This window comes from Pipistrellus kuhlii, unplaced genomic scaffold (genome assembly GCF_014108245.1).
Source record: "Pipistrellus kuhlii isolate mPipKuh1 unplaced genomic scaffold, mPipKuh1.p scaffold_m20_p_12, whole genome shotgun sequence".
Taxonomy (NCBI): Eukaryota; Metazoa; Chordata; class Mammalia; order Chiroptera; family Vespertilionidae; genus Pipistrellus; species Pipistrellus kuhlii.
Genome location: NW_023425427.1, coordinates 25,474,975 through 25,489,128, shown reverse-complemented (window position 1 = coordinate 25,489,128; position 14,154 = coordinate 25,474,975). Strand labels below are relative to the sequence as shown.

The window sequence follows — 14,154 nt, the reverse complement described above, 5'->3', positions numbered from 1 at the left end:
GTTGTTTTTTTCTTTTGTGAACTAAGGTCCATTTTTTTTTTTTTAAATATTAGATGTCCTAAACTTTATAAATTAACATTGTTTATTGATTCAAATTGATGTATTACTGCTTACAGAATTTCATCTTATGGGGTGATTATAATTTGGTAGTTGATAATAATTTTAGATTTAAAAGCCAGTGCTGGATTGAGACCATAAAAATAGATTAGTTTGATATATAATTACATGAAATTGAATAGATCAAATTTATTAGAATAAAACACCTCAAGTGAATGAAATATCTGAGGAATGGAGAACTCTGCCTTGTTGCCTTTTCTGGTTTACATATGGTGGTTTTATTGAAGGTGATTTAATTATCCAGAATTTTTTCATGTCTCAGTAATGTCAAAAGGATAAAAAATTATTGTTCAATATTGTAGATATAGTTGTATTAAGTTCATGATTTGGAAAGAATTATATAGATTCTAATATAGAGGCTATGAATAAATGTTTCATAAAACTTAATTTTTAAAAATATATTATCTCCTGAATATTACCTAAATTGATTTTTTGGGGTTAAAAACATTTATTTGAGGAATCATTTTAATTTTGTACTTAGTTATATTTAATTAGAGTGTACATATTAACTAACAAATACTTTTACTTGATATTGAAAATAATATGCTCAAGGTCATTTTAAAATGAATTCTTATTTCACATTATTTTAAGATTCTGCTATCAGTTCATACATTTAATAACTATTTTTTTGAGTAATTTGTGAAAAATATTCATTGTGAAGATTTAAATTTTCTGCAGGTCTACTGTATATTATTGAAACACAGAAAGTTCTTGATCTCAGAATTAATTTGAAAGCTTCATATGTTATTATCCCACAAGATGGAATTTTTAGCCCTACATCAAATCTGCTTCTTTTGGATCTTGGTCATTTAAAGGTAAATACTAATAATATTTATCTTGAAATATGATACTTAGAGTATTTCTTTGTTTAAAATATGTTTTATTTTTTTTAAGACAGTTTGATTTGGTATATTGGTTTTTAGACTTATGAGAAATTTTCTTCTGGTGAATAAAGTGATTTCATTTAATTAGGTAGTTTTCCTACATTTCAAAAAGCAAAATGATCAGTTGAATTCTGTAGGTCAGAGGTGAATAAAAGAATTACAATTATATGTAGAATTTGAGAGTAATGCTTAAGGAGTTGATTTCCTTTTCAATTTAAGTTTATTACTGGATTAATTACAAATATAGAGTGTTAAGGAGTTCTGGTAGTAATCACATATATCTTCGTGTTTCTGAATTTTTGTGTGTATATAACTTTAGATATTGATATTTCAGTTTCTGTTAAATAATCCTAAATTGAGAGATGGTTGTCTTGCATTTACCTAATTTACATAGTTCTGTTCAGTTATGTATATTTTTCTTCCTTAGTTTTTTTTTTTTTTTTTAAATATGTTTTTATTGATTTTAGGGAGAGGAAAGGAAAGGAGTAGACAGAGAGAAATGTCGATTAGAAACATTGATTGGCTGCCTCCTGCACGTCCCGTATTGGGGATCAATCCTGCAGTTTGGGCATGTGTCCTGACCTGGAATCGAACCTGCGATCTCCTGGTGCATAGGACCATGCTCAACCACTGATCCTCACAAGCTGGGCCTTCCTTAGTTTTGAATAGAGAATTTTTTTTTTTTTTTTTTTTTTTTTTTTGATTTGCACTTTTCAGGGGTGGGAACCTTTTTTTTTTTTTTTTTTTTTTTTTTTTTTGCCAAGAGCCATTTGTATATTTATAACATAATTTGTGGGACATACAAAATTATCAACTTGAAAATTGGCCTGCTATATTTGATCAAATATTCAGTTAGTCACCCCAATGCCTTGATAGGGCCAGATCATATGATTTCATGGGCCTTATGTGGCCAGTGGGCCGGATGTTCCCCACCTGTGGTTTATATAGTACCCACTGACTATAAATGGTTGGTTAAGTTGATTAGCATAAAGTAAGATAAAAATTTAGTTCCTTAGTCACATTAGCCACATTCAAGTGTTTAATAGTCACAATTGGCTAATAGCTACTGTATTAAACAGCACAGATAGAGAACAAATTCATCATTGTAGAAAGTTCTATGGATAACACTGCTCTATATCTAGAGGAATAGCTATAACTATTTAAAGACCCAAGAGGGATGGATAATATTAGAATGCTCATTCTGGTTTTCTAACAAATATGTACCTTTTCTTGACATTCTCCATTTTTCTATGTTTTATTCTTCAGTTGATAATTATATAGACAACTGCTGAATTTACAGTTATAATATTTATACAGCTGATTATTCATATTTTAATGTGGTTATCTAATTGGTTCAAGGCAGTTTGGTATAGTTGAGTGAGCATAAGGTCATGTGTAAGGGTATTTATCTTGTTTTGTGATCTTAGGCAATTTGCTTAATCTTTTGCTTTCAAAGAGATAATTTGATTGTGTACCCATGAACTATATAAAATCTATATGTATCTATATAAATTTATTTAAAAACATATATACATATTTATGTGTGTACATACCAGTGTATATATAGGTAAGATCTTTTTTTTTTTAAACACTTTAAAAAAATATTTTATTGATGATTTTTTTTTTTACAGAGAGGAAGGGAGAGGGATAGATAGTTAGTTGGAAACATTGATGAGAGAGAAACATCGATCAGCTGCCTCCTGCACTCTTCTTACTGGGGATGTGCCCGCAACCAAAGTACATGCCCTTGACCAGAATTGAACCTCGGACCTTTTAGTCCACAGGCTACCTGCTGAGCCAAACCGGTTAGGGCTATAAGTAAGATCTTGATATACTGCAGTGGAGTGATCTGTAGGATATTTATGTGAAAAAAGAAAAGTAGTGTGCATAGTACATCAATAAAGGGGAGATACAAATAAGATACAAATAAAACTTGCTTAGGAGTCACATAAATGACAGAGTTGGCAATAAAATTCAGCTGTCCTAATATTTAATCCTGAACTTTTAGTTCTTATTATAAAACTATTTAAGTACCTGTCATCATGCCTAAGAAATGTTTTGAAAGGCTTTTTGTTTTTAATAAAAAGGTTTCTTATCAGATTTTAAAATAATTTAGATGTATTATTCTCCAGGACTAACTTGGTTCCCTTCTTTTAATATAAAGAATTAGGAAAGATAACAATATTAAAATTCACTTTACAGTATATCTAACCTTCTCCTTACATGTATCATGGATAAAGATTATTTTTTTTGTTTGTTTCATTACTTCTCACCCAAGATACTTTTTTCATTGAATTTTAAGAGATTTGAAGTGAGGGAGAGAGAAGAGAGGAGTGGGGGAGAGAATGAGAGAGAGAAACATTGATGTGAGAAAGAGTTGACATCCACTGGTTGCCTCTCACAGGTGCTCCAACTGGGGCTGGAGTCCAACCTGCAAACCAGGTATGAGCCCTTGACCAGGAATCAAATCTATGATCCTTCAGCTCTACCCAATGAGCACACCGGCCTTGGCTAAAGACATTTCTAATAGCTTATATGTCAGATGTGAATTTATCCTCTCCAGTTAGCTTTTTATATTATATTCTGAAAGATATAAACCTTATTTTTTCATTTTGGTGTATTTTGCATAGTCTAAACTATTAAAATTAACTTCAAGGTGACAAGTAAAAGTCGTTCACAATTACCAGATATGAAACAAGGTGGGGCCAGACTTGAAGAGATAATGCATAGAGCTTATGATTCCTTTGATATTCACCTTACAAGCATTCAGCTGCTTTACAGCAGAGTTGGTAAGTATATAGTGCATTATGTATTGTTTATTTTGCTGAAGGATTAATTAGATGTTTAAGCAGTTTCTCTGAAGACCTTCATTCTAAATATGTTAGGGCTTCCATATTTTTTAATTAGAATTACATATTGGATAAGAGTAATATCTAAACTGGGAGTGATTTTATCTCACCAAAGATACTGTCAGTGTCTGAGACATTTTTGGTTGTAACACTTGGACAGTCGGGGCACCACTAGTATTTAGTGGATGAAGGTTAGGGATGCTACTAAACATAGAATGTAGAGGAAGGAACCCTCAACAAAGACTAACTTTGGCCCAAATTCCAGTAGTGCTGATATTGACAAATCCTGATCTAGACCAGTGTTCTCCAACATTTGCATAAGATTAGAAAAACATTGACACATTTTAAAAAACATTTGTATTACACAGTGGGATAATCAGAAGAAACTGCTCAAGGGTGGATGCAATCAGCCTACGCATCCCCACCCATAAATAGTTACTGCAAGATGGAGGAGCATAAATTACCCCATTCATTCTGTTGTGCTAATCAAGAGTCTCTGATGGAGACCTGGTTAACAGAGCCAGAAATTCACTTATCAGGAGTCACTAAAGAATAGTGAGAGAGCCCTGAGAATTTGAGCCCTCTTTCCACTGTGAAATTCCACTTTTGAATTCCTTGGTGTTAGTAAACATTTAGATAATCACCAAATGTGGATTGGTGACTGTTTTTAGTGATATCTCTGTGTATATATGGTTAGATTTTAATTAACTGAGCTAACTAATGAAAGGGGAAGCAATAGAGAACCAAAAGTAATGCTAAAAATGTTAGTTTATATAGGACTGGGACATTTTTGTTTTATTTGTCTGACTATATTTGCTTTAGGGTAATGAAATTGGTTTTTGTTTTTATCGTATTCCAGTTGGTGTAAAAGGAGTATAGTGGGTGGCACATGTAAATTATTTATAAAAAATTCATAAGTTGTTTTCAGTAAATAAATTACCGTATTTTTCGGACCATAAGACGCTCCGGACCATAAGACGCACCAGTTTTTAGAGAAGGGAAATGAAGAAAAAAAGATTCTGAAACAAATAGTGTCCTAAAATATTTTATGTGCATTAAAACCCAACATCACAGTCATAAACAACATGTAATCAACCCTGTAAAGTAAACAGCAGCATTTAGAACCATTTTAGAGCCGGGCAAGCACACAGAGACCACACAGAGCCGGGCAAGTAAAAAAACTTTTTTTTAAAAGTATATGTGTAAGCTATATTTGGACCATAAGACGCAGGGACTTTTTCCCCCCACTTCTGGGGGGAAAAAAGTGCATCTTATGGTCCGAAAAATACGGTACTAAACTTTGGTATGTTTGATATATCTTGGTTACAAGTTTTTGAAGCCCATTAGCTTATATTTATATTTAAATATTGAGATACTTGTGAAAAAAATTAAAATACATCATTATTGTCTGGAAAGTATTGGAATTCATTGGAATGTTTTTGAGAAGCATTACTTGTTCTTAAAAAAATAAGTCTTTTTTTGAGCAAAGTTTTTTGACTTTAGGTTACTTTCTATAATTGTCATAAATTCTTTTGATAAATACTAAAATACAGGCTCTGAATATCTTATTTTTTACCTGTAAATTGAGAAGTGAAGAAATATGCCTTTTATGTCAATATGTTTAGAATTTAAAAATTATCATAAAACCCATTTTATTACCTATCTCCAAGAATCTAATCTTTTGTTGACTTGGTTTTTCTTGACTGAAGATTTTATCTGTCTTATGGAATTATTGGGTTCAAATGAGATATTGCATGTAATATATTTCACTGCATTACCTTTTGTTGTTTTTTTTCTGTGTATCTATGAGCATATAGAATGTGCTTGTGTGTTGCTTATGAGTGGGAGTATTTTGAATGCATTTTTAACATGACATGTAGTATTATATCCTGCTTTTTCTTTCACTTACCAGTAATATTTTGGGCACTTGAATTCATAATATTGTGTGTGTGTGTGTGTGTGTGTGTGTATGTGTGTGTATTTATTTCAGAGAGGAAGTGAGAGGGAGAGAGAGAGAAATATCAAGGATGAAAGAGAATCATTGGTCAACTGCCTCCTGCACTGGGGATTGAGCCCACAACCTGGGCATGTGCCCTGACCAGGAATCCAGCTGTGATCTCCTGGTTCATAGGATAACCACTGATCCATGCCAGCCAGGTCTGAGTCCATTATTTTTATCTAATGTTCTAAGGCTATGCTGTCAGTTACTTATCATTGCCTTATTGAAAATGTAGGCTTGTAACACTGCAGTGAATGTTGCCAGATCTGGATGTAAATTTCAGCTTTTGTCACTCCCTAGCTTTTTTGCCATAAGCAAGTTATAAATTCCTCTGTGTCTCAGTTTTCTAATATGAGATGGTTATACATCATTGTGAGAATTAAGTGAAAGTTTAAACATTGCCTAGAATAGTATCAGTTATAACTCTTGGATAAATGGCAGCTTTTGTGAGTTAATACTGAAAAACTGCGATGTTCCCTACTTTAGGCATTATTTATTGCCATGTTGGGTTTTTTGGTAAGGTGTCCGGTTACAGTGATTACCAGTGAATGCGCAGTAGATTTGATTAAAACTATGAAGTTTTTAATAGCATTTTTCTTATTAAAACACAGAGTCTTGTGAAGCAGCAGACATAAAATGTGAAAGGGAAAGAATTTACCTGCCAATTGTTGTGTGTGTGTATCTGGGCATGTGGAATTAAAGATTATCCATATCATGCACTGTGTGACTATGAAGTATTAAAAATAATTTCAAGTTTAGTGTCTTTCAAATTACATATGTGTTAAATGTACTGTTTTCTTTAATTAGGTGATAATTGGAAAGAAGCACGAAAACTCAATATGTCTACACAGCATGTTTTGGTACCTTTGCACTTCAATGTGGAATTCTCTAAGGCCATAGTTTTCATGGATATAAGGATGCCTAAGTATGTATTGTCTGTTTCATGTGGTAATAGATTTTCTCAGTAATTCTATAACTAAGGCAATATCATATTTCATTGATTCTTTGTGTGTGTGGTAAAATATAAATAACATAAAATTTACCATTTTTAATTGTATAATTCATTGACATAAAGTAATTCATATTGTTGGGCAACCTTCACTATCCATCTCTAGAACTTTGTTATTTTCACAAACTGAAATCTATACATATAAACATTAATGTTCCCTTGTTCCCATCATCTTCAAATTGTACAGGCATATTTAAAGAAACTGAAAAGTTTAGGTACATTAATGAGACTATTCCATAATATGTCCCTAAGGTAAATTACTCTGTGTGGAATTTATCACAAACATATAATTAATTTCTTTTACTTCATGTTAGTAGTAAAAGAAAGCTTATAATTTTCTCTAGGAATTCATATATACTTTTAGAATGATAACCTTAGCAACCAGTGTGTGTGAATTGTAAAAGGTGAGTTTTAGGAAAAGTACAGGGCAAAGAAATTGTTCAGTGGATGCTCTTTTATTATTATTATTTTTGAAAGATTTTATTTTAGAGCAGTTTTATGGTCAGAAAAATTGATAGGAAGATACAGAGATCTCACATATACCTGCTGCATCCACCTATACATAGCTTCCCCTATCAACTACATCCTCCACCAGAGTGGTACATTTGTTACAGTTGATGAATCTATATTAACATATCATAATCACCCCATGTCCATAGTTTACACTGCAGTTCACTCTTAAGGTACATCATGTGGGTTTGGACACATGCCTAAAGACCTATATTCATCTTTTTGGTGTCATATAGAGTGTATCACCTAGAGTATTTTCACTGTCCTAAAAATCTTTTGTGATCCACCTGTTTATTCTTCTGCCATCCTTAAGCCCCGGCAGACACTATTTTACTGTGTTCATAGTTTTGCCTTTTCCAGAATTTTTTGTAGTTGGAGTCACACAAAATGTTACCTTTTTAAAAGATATATTTTTATTGATTTCAGAGAGGAAGAAGGAGGGAGAGAGAGATAGAAACATAAATGATGAGAGAGAATCATGAATCGGCTGCCTCCTGCATGCTACCTATTGGGGGTCGAGCCCACAACCTGGCATGTGCCCTTGACTGGAATTGAACCTGGGACCCTTCAGTTCATAGGCTGACGCTTTACCAACTGAGCCAAACCAGCTAAGGCCAATATTGTTGCATTTTCTGATTGGCATCTTTCACTTAGTAACATGCATTTAAAGTTCTTTCATGTCTTCTCATGACTTCATAGCTCATTTCTTTCTAGTTCTGAATAATATTCCATTGTCTCATGTACCATAGTTTATCTAGTCACCTACTGACAGACATCTTGGTTGTTTCCAGGTTTTGACTATACAGTTGGAATATAAAGTTTATGTGGATAAGCTTCATTCATATAAAATTGAGTAAATATATTATAAACAGTTGTGTGTTGGTTTTTCTGGGGACATAAAAATGAACCTAGACAACAGACCTTAACCCTTCAAAAACTCAAAATGGATCACAGACCTAAATGTAAAACAAAAAATTATAGAACTCCAAAAGATAAATTCAAGAAAACCTACATGACTTTACACATGGCCATGACCTCTTTTTATACAAAGGCACAATTCATGAAAAATAAGCCAAAAGAGTTGAAATAGATCCAAAGCTGGATCTATTGTTAAATAATGTTTACTTCTGTGAGAAACCACCAGAATTCTTCCAAAGTGGTTGCCCCTTTTTGCATCTCCAACAGCAACGAATGAGAGTTCCTGCTGTTCCACACCATTACCATTATTTGCTATTATCAATATTCCAGATTTTGGTCATTCTAATAAGTGTGTTGTGGTATCTCATTGTCTGTCTTTTGTGGAGCAGAAGTTTTAATTTTAATGAGGTCTAGCTTATCAATTTTTTTTTTCATGAATTGTTCCTTTGTATAAAAAGAGGTCATGGCCATGTGTAAAGTCATGTAGGTTTTCTTGAATTTATCTTTTGGAGTTCTATCATTTTTTGTTTTACATTTAGGTCTGTGATCCATTTTGAGTTTTTGAAGGGTTAAGGTCTGTTGTGTAGGTTCATTTCTCTTGCATTTAGGTGTCCACCACCATTTGTTGAAGTGAATGTCTTTGCTCCATTCTATTGCGTTTGGAGCCTGGTCCAACATCAGTTGACTGTATTTATGGGGTTCTATTCAAGGGCCCTCTCTTCTGGCTGATTGATCTATTTGTTTATCTATCTATCTATCTATCTATCTATCTATCTATTTTTATTTTTTATTTTATTTTTTACCAATATTAGTGTCTTATTTACTGTAGCTTTATAGTAAGTCCTGAAATCAGGGAGTATCAGACTTCCAACCTTGTTCTTCTCCTCTAATATTCGCTATTTTGTTCTTTTGCCTCTTCTTACAAATTTTAGAATTATTTTGTTAAATTCATTTGCTTTATAGTGATTCTTCTCTTTTTGAAATAGATTCAAGATTTTTGGAAAGTTACCACTGATTTCTTTGCGAATCTCAGATAAAAAACTGCAAGGAATTTTGGAATTGATTGAAAGCATTCCAAAACCCACACCTGCACCTGAAGTACATGCCCCTGTCAAGCCATTTCAGGTAATGTTATTTATAAAATTAACAAAAGCAAAAATTAAAAAGAATTCAGAAATAGTATTTGAACAACCACAGAAATTTAAGGTAAAAACAACTCAATTCATTGTAAATAGACCTTTAAAAATTACTACATTTTAAAAGAGCAAATGATGAAGTAAAAGATACATATCGTAAAGAAAAATGATCTCTACTTATCTTCACTTTTCCAATCTTTAATTTTTCTCCTCAGTGATAACACTATTAATCACAGCATCTCTAGTTTTCTTAAAATGTTTATGGCATATGCTAGTACACACACATATAAACATATGCACCTGTTTATGTGTACATACAAGTATATATATTGTGGACATACAAGTATATATATAGTGCTCTTAAAATTTATGTATTTGGGAATATACTTACTGTTCTGAATCTGTTGTATTCTTTAACCATAATTACCTATGTTACACACCTTAAAGATATTTTCATGTTAGCACAGATCTACCTTATTCTTTTTTTATGGTGATATACAGGATGGGGCAAAAGTTGATTTACAGTTTTGAGTACAGAGTTTATTTTGGTATTTTCTATATGAACCTACTTTTGTCCCAGCCTGTAGTATTGAATTATGTGAGTATACTATCCTTTTACTAACATAAACCCATTTTGATGGGCATTCGTATTGTTAAGAGTGTTCATAGTTATAAAAATAATAGTTTTTAACTTCCTTGTACATATATTTGGGTATATTTTTAATTATTATATAAATTTCTAGAAGTAGAATTGTTGAGTAAAAAACTATAAATTTTATAATTTTATGAACTTTGCCAAATTTCTGTTCTAATTTGAGTAATAATTTATAGTCCCACCAATAGTAAATAGTAAATGTTTATCCACTCTCATTAATCTTAACTATTAACAAATGTTAAATTCTACTAAATGAAAGAATGTTATCTTGTGGTTTTGATGAAAAATTTTTTTATAAATAATATGGAACCTATTTTCATAAGTATATTGGGTATAAGAATTTTTATTTTTGAAAACAACTGTGTCTTTTGTTGAGTTATGTTTTTTTAGCTAAGGAATTAGCACTTTTTAAAAAATGTTATTTTTTAATATCTGATATATTTATTTTTGCCATGCCAAACTTTTTATATTTTATGTAGTCAAAGTTATTAAATTTTTCTTCATGATTTCTGGGTTTTATATGCCTTCTCCTTACACATGAATTTCAAAAAAAAATATCCATTTGTTTTTTTTTTTGTCTTTTTAACATTCTGATTTTTTATATTTAACACTCTCCTTTAAAATAATTTCAGACTTATAGAAATGTTGTAAAAGTAGTGTAAAGAAGTTTTTTTCTTCAAACCATTTGAGAGTAAGTTACTGATGTGTTGTACCATTATCCTAGACACTTTAGTGTGTTGCTATATTTTTGCATAGTCTGTTGCTGAGCTTATTTTTTTAAGAGCAGAGGTTATAAATCTCTTCTAAGAGCAGAGGTTTTAATTTTGATGAAACTTAATTTATACAATATACATATTTTTAAAAAATATATATTTTATTGATTTTTTACAGAGAGGAAGAGAGATGGATAGAGAGTCAGAAACACCGATGAGAGAGAATCATCGATCAGCTGCCTCTTGCATACCCCCCACTAGGGATGTGCCCGCAACCAAGGTACATGCCCTTGACTGGACTCGAACCTGGGACCCTTCAGTCCACAGGCCTATGCTCTATCCACTGAGCCAAACCAGTTTCAGCTACAATATACATATTTTTAATGGATGAAGCTTTTTATCTCATCTGAAACCTTTGCCTAACATATGGTCAAAAAGTCCTTTAATTGTCATTCCATTACTTTTTGTCCTTCCTGGTTTCTGATGAGAAATCTGTTAATTTAATGATATCTGGTATAAGGAGACTGTCTTCTTCCTTAGTTGAGTATCATTTATGTTAGAGCGTATGTTACTTTTATTTTAGTAAACTTTTTTTTGCTTTTTTTATTCATGTGTTTTATCATATTTGGCTGTTATTTTTTTACTATTATTTTTGAAGACTTTTTCTTCTGTCTCATTTCTGTTTTGCTGGGATTTTCATAATTCATATATTTACTCCACGGTCTCATAGGTTTTGTTCACTTTTCTTTATTCCTTCCTGTCAATTTTGATTGATCTATCTTAATTTTCTGATTCTTCTGCTAGCTCAAATATCTTACTGAAATTCTCTAATGCATTTTTAAAATTTTTTTATTTAATTTTATTTTTTTAATTAAATTATTATCTGTGTACATATTTTACCATTGGCCCCCTCCCCCCCCCCCCCATACATACCCTCCTTCCCCAGAGTTTTGTGTCCATTGGTTGTACTTATTATATATATATACATGTATACAAGTCCTTCGGTTCATCTCTTATCTCCCTCAGATCTCCCTCCCCTCTCCTGTAATTTGACAGTCTGCTTGTTGCTTTACTGTCTCTATCTTTTGGTTCATCACTTTATAATGTTCTTTATTATCCATAAATGAGTGAGGTCATGTGGTGTTTCTCTTTCATTGACTGGCTTATTTCACTCAGCATGATGTTCTCCAATTCCATCCAGGTTGCTGCAAATAATGAGAATTCCTTCTTTTTTATGGCAGCATAGTATTCCATTGTGTAGATATACCATATAGTTTTTTTTATCAAATCATCTGCTGACGGGCACCTAGGCTGTTTCCAAATCCTAGCTATTGTAGATTGTGCTGCTATGAACATAGGGGTGCGTATATCCTTTCTAATTGGTGTTTCTAGTTTCTTGGAATATAATCCTAGAAGTGGGATTACTGGGTCAAATGGGAGTTCCATTTTCAGTTTTTTGAGGAAACTCCATACTGTTCTCCACAGTGGTTGCACCAGTCTGCATTCCCACCAGCAGTGCACGAGGGTTCCTTTTTCTCCGCAACCTCGCCAACACTTTCTAATGCATTTTTTTTTAAGTTATTGTACTTTTTCAGATCTAGAATTTTTGTTTGATTTCTTTTTATAATGCCTGTCTTCTTGATATATTCTACTTATTGTGACCTCACTATTTTATCTATCTTTAATTCTTCACAGTTCTTTCTAGCTGAGAGTATTTAAGATAGTTTAAAGTTTTTGCAGTTAAGCCCAATACATGTGATTTTTCTTACCCTGTTTTCTGCTATTTTTATTTTATTTTATTTTATTTTTTTATTTTTTACTGTGCATGGATCACACTTTCTTGTTTCTTTGCATGCATTATTCTATTGTATCCTGACAAAGGAATTATGAGAAAACTGTAGACTACTGTGCTCATTAACACAGATGTAAAAATCCTTAACAAATAGTACAACCAGATATTATGATATATAAAAAGTATATTATAATATACTATAACCAAATGCATTTACTTTAAGAAAGCAAATATGGTTCACCAGTCTGTGTTATTAACCACATTCATAGAGTAAAGGAGAAAAAGTATCTGATCATCTCAGTAGAAGAAAAAGTATTTACAGTATCCAACAATTATTTATAGTAAAGACTGTTAACAAACTGAGGGGTGAAAGTAGCAGCACTACCTGGTAAAGAACATCCTATATAATAAAAGGCTACTATGCAAATCAACTGAACACTCAATGCAGGAGCTGCCCCCTGGTGGTCAGTGCTACTCCCACCCGGGGGGTGCCGCTCAGCTGGCTCATGGCTAGCAAGGGCAGAAGCAGTGGCAGGAGCCTTTCCTTCCTCAGCTGCAAGCAGGTGGTAAGGAACAAGAGGTCCTGAACTGCGAGAGGGTGCAGGCCAGGCTGAGGGATTTCCCTTTCCCCAGTGCACGAATGTCGTGCAACAGGCCTCTAGTCTTGGATAAAAACCTATAGCTGATATCATTCTTAATTTGAAAAACACTAAATGTTTAAATGTTTTCCATATCATCTTTTCATAAAATCAAGAATAGTGCAAGAATATCTTTTCTCACTACTTCTATTTAGACTTATATACTGAAGGTTTTAGTCTCTGCAGTAATAGTTAAGAAGAATAAAGACAGGATGGAAGGAAAAAATTAAAACTATCTTTATTTGCAGATTATATGATCTTTTATGCACAAAGTTCTAAGGAATGTGCAAAAATACTACTAGAAAAGTAAGCAAGTTTAGCAAGGTTTCAGGATACATTATCAATGTAAATAATCAGTTGTTTCTAAAAATGAAATTAAGAAAAAAATTCCACTTATAATAGCATTAAAAGAAGTTAAAATATACAGGAAAAATTAATGAACTACATACATATCCTTTATACTTATAAATCATTTCTGGGGGGAAAAAGATCTAAATAGATGGAATGATATACATAATCAAGACTTAATTAACATTGCAATTTTCACCAAACTCCATGAGTTTCTTTTCTTTTCTTTTCTTTTCTTTTCTTTTCTTTTCTTTTCTTTTCTTTTCTTTCTTTCTTTTTTTTTTTTTTACTTTTATTTTTTAAAAAATAAATCTTTACTGTTCATATTATTACAAATGTTCCTTATTTTTCCCCCCTCAGTATCTTGCTCTCTTTCTTCTGGGACCCCCATAATTCTGATGTTGGTTCGCTTGAATTTGTCCCAGAGTTTCTTACATTATCTTCAACTTTCTGGATTCTCTTGTCTTCTTCCTTCTGTGGAGAAGTGTTCTCTGGCTCTTTACGTTCCAAATCTTTGACTTGATTCTTGCAATCTTCCATTCGGTTTTTAGGACTCTGTATAATAGTTTTTATTTCAGACAATGTA

General features: G+C 32.2%; 1 protein-coding gene across 7 annotated transcripts in view; it reads left to right on the top strand.

The window, feature by feature from the left end:
• The window catches only part of VPS13A (vacuolar protein sorting 13 homolog A), a 170,303-nt gene that overhangs the window by 44,472 nt on the left and 111,677 nt on the right, over window positions 1–14,154 (top strand). For all 7 annotated transcript variants that reach the window (XR_006741281.1, XR_006741282.1, XM_036433730.2 and 4 more), the window contains exons 20-23: window positions 796–932; window positions 3,658–3,790; window positions 6,657–6,774; window positions 9,273–9,411. Coding sequence is in view for 5 of the 7 variants with exons in the window: in XM_036433730.2 (XP_036289623.1) it covers window positions 796–932; window positions 3,658–3,790; window positions 6,657–6,774; window positions 9,273–9,411 (527 nt within the window). In the remaining 2 variants the exon portion in view is untranslated. The remainder of the gene's footprint in view (window positions 1–795; window positions 933–3,657; window positions 3,791–6,656; window positions 6,775–9,272; window positions 9,412–14,154) is intronic.